Source organism: Papaver somniferum, chromosome 1, assembly GCF_003573695.1.
Source record: "Papaver somniferum cultivar HN1 chromosome 1, ASM357369v1, whole genome shotgun sequence".
NCBI lineage: Eukaryota > Viridiplantae > Streptophyta > Magnoliopsida > Ranunculales > Papaveraceae > Papaver > Papaver somniferum.
In genome coordinates this window covers 40,136,927-40,147,535 of record NC_039358.1, presented here as the reverse complement: position 1 = coordinate 40,147,535, position 10,609 = coordinate 40,136,927, and the positions used below count along the sequence as shown (strand labels likewise).

Below are 10,609 nucleotides of genomic sequence, written 5' to 3'. Positions count from 1 at the left end.
AAGAAAGATAGTAAAAAAATAGATCAGCAAGGATAACGGAGAAGAAAGAATGAAAAGGGGGAGAAGTGAGGAGGATCGAGTGACAAGATGAAAGTTCTGGGTTGAAGAAGAAGCAAACCCTAATATTGTTTTTCTTTGTTTTTGTTTTTTTTTGTTCTTCTTTTCTTCGGGATAATAAATAAATAAAATTTCTTTATTTCTTTAAAAAAAGCCTTGTTTTTCTCTCCTTTGAGGAAAAGTGGAACGGATCAATTCTGCAAATGGGTGACGGTCACCGTTGAACGTGGAGTCTAAGGAGTTTAGGATTTTAAAGGAGTTAGATGAATATACCTGTTTCACGTTATCTAAGCGAAATGGTAGCATTAGAATGGTTGCAGTGTTGTTCTTTTTTTTCTTGGCTATATAAGAACTATAGAAAAGTGAAATGGCCAATTATAGTGTTTGTCCTGGGAATATACAGTCGATAGTCCCATAAAAATGGCTTATATGATATGGTAGCAGGTGAATTTTAGTTTTGGATTGTTTCTTTACTTGGTCACGAACGTATACTATTTTATTTCTTTTTCGTGCGTGTGAATATTTGTACCAAAAGCTAAATTTAAAGAAGGGAGAAACGATAGTTTGTAGGATAACTAAACTCCATGAGAGGAAAACATGATATTTCAACCTAGCTAAGTGTATCAAAATTGAAAATAATCGACTTTTAGTAAAGTACGCCGAAATAAAGAACAAATTGCAAGAATGCTTCAACAAGCTTTTCAATAGAAAAGAGGACAACACCACGATTGAGCTAGATGACTCTTTTGATGACACCAACAGAAGATTTGTTCGGAGGATCAAAGGTTAGAGGTAAAATGGGAGTTAAAGAGGATGAAAACATGAAAGGCGCTAAGGACTAGCAACATCCCTATTGAGAAAATGCCTTGGAGATGTAGGGATAACTTGGCTAACCAAGTTGTTCAACAATATTTTCCGAGCGAACAATGTGACATACCAGAAGATTTCCCCCAACGCGCCAGGGCGCGCGGGTCATAATTTCCTGATGCACCACTCCGATACTAGTAACTGGGTCGTAAAGTTTCTTTTTTTATCTTTGCAAATGCATGTCCATTTTCCCTTGCAAGCTATCTTAGCAAGCATGTTGCCTTGAAACTTAGCTTCCTCACCGTTCCAACTTAACCTTGTTCTCGAAAGTTATAAATCCATAAAGTCTAATACCGATGCATTATCATGCATCACTGGCTGCCGATTCTTGTCCAGGTTTAAAGAATTCCTTGGACTTGCGCATAGAACATTTCAGCCTATTTCCACCTCCCCTACTTATCTTAGGCATTGATGAATCTTGCTCGTGTCAAGGGTGCATCAGTTAGGCTCATGACGTACTTGTCTTGCATCGTCCCTTATGATGTCAATGGCTTATGAAATCTCCTCTAACGTGCATGTCGTTGTAACTTACTTTCTTGGCCATTCCCCATGCATCACTGGTGTATGCATGCGTCGAAAGACTTGATAGGAAGTATGAGCATCCGAGGAATGGAATGCAACTTGCCTCGTGAAGTATGACAACAATCATCTCTTGCATCATCTTGTCGAGTCAGATGGTATGAGATGCCAATATGTCGATCGTCCCGTAATTACATGATATGAGCGACAATGTGCTAGACCATCAATGTTGTAACTCATTTCGGCAGCCTACGTACCCTACGGAGAAGAGATCAAGCACTGACCATAGTTCCTCCACGCTGGGACAAGCAACTAAAGACAACTCGTATTGCGAAGCTAAAGCCAAACAATAGGCCTAACCCGTATAGGATATTGCAACTAATGCGCAAGAATGTGCATCATTGGCCTTTTCTTTGTGTTGCACCATGGTGGTCCATCACTAGTTAGCAACGCCGCAGCTTTGATGCCTAAGCATCATTAAACTCTCTTGACCAAGACACGCGCCAAAATGATGTTTCTGCATCATATAGGCCAAGCTATGAAGCTTTAGGCACATCTCTGTTATATACACCTCCAACCAACTAAACCCCTATATATGATTTATTAATATTTCTACAAATCAAAGTTAGGGAGCACTTTGACGTGTTTGCTTCACTATTCATGGCTGTTTCCATGTATCTCTGAATAAAGCGCCATGATGACTATGTTTCCGTCTCTGGTCTTAAGGTCAACTTCAATGTTACGTCACAATGACGCTATATTGCCTCGGCCAGCCTGATCTGGCATGATGCATCATAATGGTGTGATATCGACCCTTGGCAAATGTAGCTTCTGTAATGTGTCATAGTGGCGCTACTTTGTTCCAGACCAGCCACCCAATAGGCGTGATGCACCATGATGGTGCAATCTTAGCCTTTTGGCCAATATAACCCACGTATTACACCATGGTGGTGCATTATTGTCGCTAGGCCAATGTCCCTCCTAATACGCTACATAAGCTTGAGATGAAGCTTCATCTCAAGTCAATGACCACATTTTTGAGCACTCATGATACGAAAAATGTGGATGTTACAAACAAGGTGCCGGACGAGTGAAGGAGTAGTGTTTTAGTACCAATACTCAAGAAGAAGGTATTTAAAGTTGCACAAATTATAGAGAAATCAAACTTATGAGTCACATGATGACGTTTAGGGAGAAAGTAATTGAGCATCGCTTAAAATTGGAGATAAGCGACAAAGATAACCAACTTGGTTTTATGCCTGGGAGGTCGACTATGGAAAGACATTGGGAACATAAGAAGGATCTACATTTGACATTTATCTACTTGGAAAAACATATGTTAAGGTCCAGAGACAGGTCAAGTGGTGAGATCTTAAAGAGAAAATAATCCCCACAAAATATGTTACCCTCATCAAGGATATGTACAATTGCATTATGACTAAAGTTCGGGCTTGCAAAAGGAAAGCTAGTGACTTCCCTCTTAAGAAAGGATTACATCTAGGGTCAGCGCTAAGCTCTTACAGCGGTTTCACCTTGGTGATGAATAAAGTTACAAGGGATATCTAACGGGAGATCCCTTCGGCATGCTTTTTGCCGATGACGTGGTGCTAATTTACGAGAGTAAGGTAGGAGTTGATCGGAAATTTAAGTTGTAGAAAAGACTCCCGAGTCGAAGGGATTTAGAATAATTAAGACTAAAACCGAGTATATGAGATGTGGGTGTATCGATGCTAGATCTGAGGATTGGGAGGTCACTTTGTCAGGACAAGTAGTGTCTGAATATAATACCTTTCGATATTAAGGGTCGATGTTGTACAATGACGGCGAGATTGATGAGGACGTAAAATGACGATAGGCATCTGCCATCCTATATGGTTTAAAAGTTCAGCAAACTCAAAAGGCAAGTTCTATAAGATGGGGACTAGGCCTGCAATGCCGTATGGTGCGGGGAGCTATTCGAGCAGGATTTACTTTTGCGGGAATGTCAGTCGAGGCAATAACAAGAATATTTCTAGTGGAGCATCTTTCACAATCCCTGGAGAAGTAGTTCACTAATAAACCGAGGATGATGGCCTACCAAGAGATAACACATCCACAAGATAAATGTAGCAAAAAGACGTAAACTACGGTGGAATTGTGGCAACATGAGACGTGACCGAATTAAGAAAGATGATACACGTGATATACTTGGAATAGCACCGACCGAGAATAAAAATATGACTCCGTCACTGATTATACATATTAAGGACACACCATGACATGGGGTTATTGCAGGGAGAAAAAAATCCATCCAAAGACAATTTTCGTGCTTGTTTTTAAAATCTTTTAAACCAAAGCTAAAAGAGTTCCTACATTAAAAATATTTGTTTTCTTTTGAAATTATCCATTTGGAAAAGTAAAATCTTTCGCTATTTCAGGCATTCAACTATCTCTGAAACCTTTCTAGGATGCACACCACATGATAGCTACCTGTTCACATCCGTGATGAATCTGTATGCCTCATATCTTTGAAATAAGGACATGCATAATGATAAGCGATTTTGCTTCGCTATAGCTTAATTACAGCAAAATCCAACTATTATGGTTTTCTATTTCGTTATAGTGTAGAGAAATCCCATAATTACTCTTAAAAGATGATCAGGCCCGATCCACTTTAAGTTAAGGGAAATTGAAGATTTCATCTTATGGATACACGGATATCCGGTTCACGTTTCTAAATTTTTAGTTTTACTCCTATTTTTTTCCTTTAACTATTTTATTTATTAAACTTTTTTTTCCTGATATATCTTCATTTTTTCTTTTCAAATTTCTGTTTTAACTATGAATAATATTCATCTAAATAGGTCGAAATAAAATTTGAAACACAAAAAAACAGGCTATTTGTTCGAAACCGAATTTCCGTGCGATTAAGTTAAGGGATGTCCCTCACCATAATGACGTGCGCCGCCCACCAATTTCACTTATAGCCAAGGAAGATGCATTACATTATGCTTGGACTAACAAATCAGTCTGGTGAATATCATAATCCAAAAATTATATTGAGGCGCGTCACCAAGTGTGGTGAAGTGCAGGTGCAGCCTATATTCCAACATTTTTCAACTTTTATGGTCCGAGAGAAAACACCCTTTATGGAGCAGGCTTGCAAGCCACCCATTATTCACCGTGATTTTCAGGGAATTCACCCAAGATTCAAGGCATTCACCACCCTAGTGTCAGGCATTCAGTCGGTTTTCCCATCCAATCATGATTATGGCCTAGCTAGCGTGCAGTAGAACTCTTTAGAAATAAACGGTTCTATTGATAATAAGCTGAGAGTTGAACAAATCCCACTCTTTTTCCTTGAAGTTTTTCAATGGAGTTGGATAAAATCAAATCTAAACTCAGTGCAGCAGCAGTACCGCCGCACCTATTTGTCAATTGTCAACCAATGCCACTGTCAGCAGCAGCACAACTAGAAGATAGATAGATGTTGAAAAAATCACCCACACAAATGATATTGTATTGAAATGGGCAGATTGGTAGGAGAAGCGACAAATGCTTTAATAGAGTGGACTCCTGGGGTTAAGAGATAAGCTTCAGTCCCGTGACCCGTCCATTCTTTTCTTTCCAGGGCAGTCTCCTCCTCTCCAGTCCCCACTGACGAGATTCACATGGGCCTAGGGAATATTTATTATTAGCAGCAGCAGAAACAGAATTTACTAAAATCACCCCCAGATAAGGAAAGTACAGAAAATCTTATGTATGCAATTGGATTACACTCAAGAGGACCACATACAGAGGTCTTTCCGATGGAAATGTTGTCATTCATGAACATCATTTCTCTGGTCAACTTTGTATAGTTCCCACCACCATGTGCATCTGCTTCTAATCTTATCCATCTCTCTATCTTAGGATCATAATTCTAATTAATTCTGTACATGATTAAAATAAAATCTTAATCACGTTTTGATAACAAAAATTGAATATACCGTCGACGATACCGATACCATTCATTAGAGGCGGATTCTAGTTTTAAATGTCTTGTTTACCAATTTTTACTATTATACTTGATGTTTTATTGCAACACCTACCAAAGAAATGGTTTGGTTGATGTCCATGAGGATGACATTTAGAGTTAGTGTCAGGTAATGTATGTATTTAGCTGTCACAATTATTATTGTAGAAAATATCTAATTTAGGTTTCTTTTTGTTTCCCATTCTAGCACTTGTTTGGCTCATTATTTAAATGCTTAAATCAGAAATGGGAGGCCCTCATGTAATAATAACTCATTAGCTTTTCATCTTTACATATTGCATTGTGCTCATCTCTTTTTCTTGTTTTTGGCTTAATTAGGTCCCTTTTTTGCAAATATTTAAAGCTTAAACCAGTGTCTTAAAGATGATGACTTTTGAGGGTACACACATTACAATGCACCATTAAAGGGACAGCTAAACAAAACTAAAACTAGTTAAATGACCATCGCACTAAGAAAGTTAAAATGCATCATAGGTTTTTTACTCTTATTGATTTTCAAGCTAAGTGCATACTGTTTTTTTATTTCCTTCAAGCTGTTAGTTACGCTCAATAATGATCCAGGTGTGGCGTGCACTATATCGTCACAACTCTATAGTTGGTGTAGATCAAGATTCTGTGGGGGGACCTCAACCGATTTACATAAACTTCAAGCCTCACATGATCTCAAGTCGTAAGAAATGAAAATCTCAAGTTAATAAAAAAGGACATTAGAAACCAATACACTATTCTACCAAAACTAGTAGTCACGTAAGTGTAGCTCTTATATTGATCAACAGCTTCGTGACTTTGTACCGTGGTGCATGAGAATATTTATTTTCCATTGTCCTAATGCTTCCCAGTGCCATTTCTACAACGAGCGCAGTCTACACTTTCAACACAATTTCTTAGTTGCAAAATCAGTGGGAGTGAGAATTGGCCGCCGGAATAATCAAGCTGAAGTTCCATCCTACTCTCACACAAAAAAATTTGATGCACCCAACTCATTTGCTTCTCCTAATTTTCCACCTCACAAAATGTACACGTAAGACTATTCATCAATCACGTGGCCAAAAAATCTCCATCATATCTCTTCTGGGTTCTAACTCTAATCTCCCCCCAATACTCAACGACACCCTAACCACATAATTTACCTCCCCCCAAAATAACCAATTTTTTCTTTTTCTTTTAAATCATAATTTTCATAGAAAATCTTTTTTTTTTTTTTTTTTTGGCCTCGGAAAATAAAGCCTACTTTTTTTCTTCTTTCAATACCGTTACCAGTTACCAGTGAAGAAAAAGCCTGCAACCCATTTACAAGATGACACGTGTACGGGCTTTTTGAAAAAACTGTTAAAAAGGAGTAAGAGAGGGATCTATAAACTGTACTTCAACTACCAATAAGAAGAAGAAAGTATAAGAACCTCAAAATCTCAAATTTCTTTTTTCTTTTTTACTTTTTTTTTGTTCCTAAAAAACAAGAAAATCTCAATCTCCACATTAAACTGAGAATCCATTCAGAAAAAAAAAAAAAGCAAAGAAATAGAGAGTTTACAGGGTAGAAACCATTTGTAAGTCTATCTCTCTTTTGCTCCCTGTAAAATTTATATATGTATAGTGGTTATGGTGGTGGTATGGTAAAAATGTAGTGTTGGGGTAAATGGAGGAGGTGGTGAGATTGATGAGAATTGAGAAATGGGGGGTGGCTTTGTATTTGATTTCATCATTCATGACCAAATCACCAATGCTTAGCTTGAAACCCGCCTTTGTTCTTAGCAAAGAAAGAGTTCTTTGGCTTCGGTATCTCGTGTATGTTCATCACTTGAATTGTTCTTTGCTTTTTAGCTTTTCAGAACAAAACACACACAATCACAAAACACAATTAGCACCATGAAATATAAATGTAGTAAAAAGTAACTGAAAATTTAGCAAAAACTAGACAATTGCAATGCAAACCATTTTGTGCTTCTTGATAATTCTCTTGAAGTCTTTTTGTTGCCGATGCTAATGTCTTTGGATCATTTAGGTTCACCTTTTGTTCTCTTTGTTTCTGCAATAATCAAAGCACCAATTCCATCACAATTAACAACAAGAAGAAGAAAGTACAGACAGGAGAGTTGAGAGTGAGAGGACTACTTACAATTGGAGCAGAAGAAGAAGCAGACAAGTGTGGACTTGGTTTAGGAGGTGGGTCTCTTCTTGGAGGAACTGTTTTCACTTTTCTTTCAGGTTCAGAATTGTACTTATCAGAACCAGAGCTTCCATCTGCAATTCAATCACAATTCATTGTCAATAACTTTGTTTTCTCGATAGTCTCAGCATCTAAGAGTAGGGTTTAAGCTGAAGAACTTACTGTTAGGATTGGGAGAATAAGCAAAATCAGGAACCTGAAAAATGAAGGAAAAAATTGGCAATTAAGACAAAAAACAATTAGTTGAAGAACTAATTTTGAAAGTGAAGATTGTAAAGTTATTCCTGAATCGATCTTTTACCTGATGATGATGACCATTTTGATTGCTTTTATGTTGATTATGGCTGTTCTGAACAGGTGAATCTTCATCTGATCAAAGCAAGAAGTATAACCATTGATGACACCTTTTAAGAAACAATCAATTCTCTGGAAAATTGAAAATTGATAAAATTACCAATAAGTGTAGAAGCTCCACCACTACCACCGCCACCGCCACCACCACCATCACCATTAGGTGTATTCGACTTCACCCATTCATCAACTAACTCCTTCCATTTCCTGAAAATAAAACCATCAAAATCAATCAATTTATTTCTCTATCCATATATCAAATTTCTTCTGTTTCTTTATATTTAGGATTTAACTTGACAAACCTGACTAATTGTTTCACCAATTTCCTAACTTCATTAGATGGATTCTTCCTCAATCGATTCACATGCCTCCCAATATCAGTTTCCTGCAACACACAGAAATCAAAGACTTAAATTTCTCCCAATATCAGTTTCCTGTAACACACAGATAGTAATGACTACTACCTTGAGAGCTTTGAATGTAATATCCATATCTGCTAAACTCCCAAGAAGATGAACCAAATTTTCTTCAGACTGATACACAAAAGAGTACAAAATTATCAATCAAAACAATTAAGAAATTTTGATTCGGAAAAATTCAAAGAGACTATCATCTTAAGTTTCAAACCTGATCAGGTTCTTCAAGGTGATCTTTGATATCAAGAATTCTAGTTTGTTCGTCATCAAAAATCCCTTCGAAAGCATCAACATCAACTGATTGTGGAGTGTAAGGAGAATCAACTCTCTTATTAATTCCTTCATCCACTTCCTGATGATGATGATGATGATTGTTACCAAAATCTTTCTCCACAATCCTATTCTGAATTCCTCCATTACTGACTCTTGGTGATGAATGACGATGAAGAACTTCATTATCATTATTATCACAATTCCTACAACTTAAATTACTAGGTAAATAAAGCTTCTCAACAATTCCATCTCTTCTTTCTTTCAATTCATCTCTGTAATCTAATGAAGCTACAGATATTGCTGTATCTATAAAATTCCATACATCTACTCCAGATTTCCTTAATATCATCCTAAATTCATCCAAATCCATTTTTCTAATAATACTCTTCTGTTCCCTTCCTAAAAAACTCCAGATAGTGCTGATTTCTAATTCAGAAAAAATCAATATCAAAATCTAGATCTACAAATTTATCGTCATCATCATCGCAACAATCACTCAGATCTAAGAATGCCGTCACGATTCAAAACCAACAAATCACAAAAAAAACTTCTACAATAAAATCAGAACCTTCTAGAGCCTAGAAAACCTAAAAAAAATCGGAAAAATTTTCTTTCCAAATTAATGGAGTTTTTGCTGCTCAAACTTCTCTCATTATCACCATCAACAACACCGATGAAGGAAAAATAAATACATATTCACGTTAATTTTGTTCCAATTTTAATTGTTTTGATTTAATTTAATAAGGTTATTTTGATTGATTCATTCATTCATGGTGGTTTTTTCTGAGACGATGATGAAAGAGAGAAGATGGAAACCAGAAAGGGAACAGAAGGAGAGTGAAAGTGAGAGAAGAAAGAAGAGAAGAACAATCGGGTCTCTTTCGGCGGTGAATATTTCCTCTACTTTTAGGGTTTTTGTCTATTTAGCATATTCTTTTTTTTTTTATTTTCTCCCATTTTGAAAAATTGAAAATTACCAGAAACCCCTGCTAAGTTTTATCCACCCGGGAAATTTATATTCTTACACACGTGTTTACTTACTTGTCGTTTTTTAAGGTGGGGTTTAAAGGAGCAGCACATGTGGATCCACTCCGATATGTGGAGGTGTTATTTATACCTTTTGTTCGTGGGTCATTCAATGCAACACAAAAAAAATTAAAAATAACACTCTCTACCTAATTTTCATCTTCAATATCGAAGGTACTATCTTACACTTTTTATTTAAATTAAGAGACAAAAGATGATGTGGACTTAAGACCTAGGGCCATGAAGGAAATCTTATTTCCACCTTCTCCTTTACCCTCAATAAGCCATGTCATCATTTTCTATGACCCCCACCCTTACATTGGAGATAAAATTTTGGTACAAAAAGTCTTATATCATAGGTGTCATACTAATTTAAGCCCTTACCCCTTGCAGTGGAGATGCTCTTAGCTAAACAAAACATCTTAAGAAACAAAAATGATTAACGCATAAAGAGATTTGATCGGTAGAAAACTTGGTGGTGCCGAGTTGTGAGATTTGCTATTGGGAGGAAGAAAAAATACGGTGGACTCAAGTCATTGGTGATCAAATTCAAGATTTGGTCAGTAAAAAATTTGGCGGTGACGAGTTGTGGACTCAAATCACGGCAGATGATAAATCTAAAGACTTAAAGGCCTAGACAAATAAAGCTCCCACGTTGAATGGTGAGGAAACCTTCGTTTTCTATTGGCCGAAATAAGCCTTTTTTGAGTTTTGTGAAACGAGCATTTTGGTGAGGACACTTGGCAACGTATGATTGGTTTAAAAAGAGTAGGAAAAGATAAAAAAAGGAAATCAAATTCAATTTGGAATTCGCGAGGATACTTGGCAACGTATGATTAGTTTAAAAAGAATAAGAAAAAAAGAAAAAAAAAAGAAACCAAATTCAATTTGGAATTCGCGAGAACGCTTGGCAACGTA

The 10,609-nt window shown here is 36.8% G+C and overlaps 1 protein-coding gene across 1 annotated transcript; it reads right to left on the bottom strand.

Moving 5' to 3' along the window:
• Positions 1–6,129: 6,129 nt before the first annotated feature.
• On the bottom strand, positions 6,130–9,563 carry LOC113284013 (probable mediator of RNA polymerase II transcription subunit 26c). Its single transcript, XM_026533405.1, has 9 exons — positions 8,604–9,563; positions 8,441–8,509; positions 8,279–8,361; positions 8,080–8,183; positions 7,927–7,994; positions 7,788–7,821; positions 7,575–7,699; positions 7,391–7,484; positions 6,130–7,279 (listed from the first exon to the last, which is right to left on the bottom strand). The coding sequence occupies exons 1-9, from the start codon at positions 9,033–9,035 to the stop codon at positions 7,173–7,175; spliced, it is 1,116 nt and encodes a 371-aa protein (XP_026389190.1). The 5' UTR covers positions 9,036–9,563; the 3' UTR covers positions 6,130–7,172.
• Between the last annotated feature and the right edge of the window lie 1,046 nt (positions 9,564–10,609).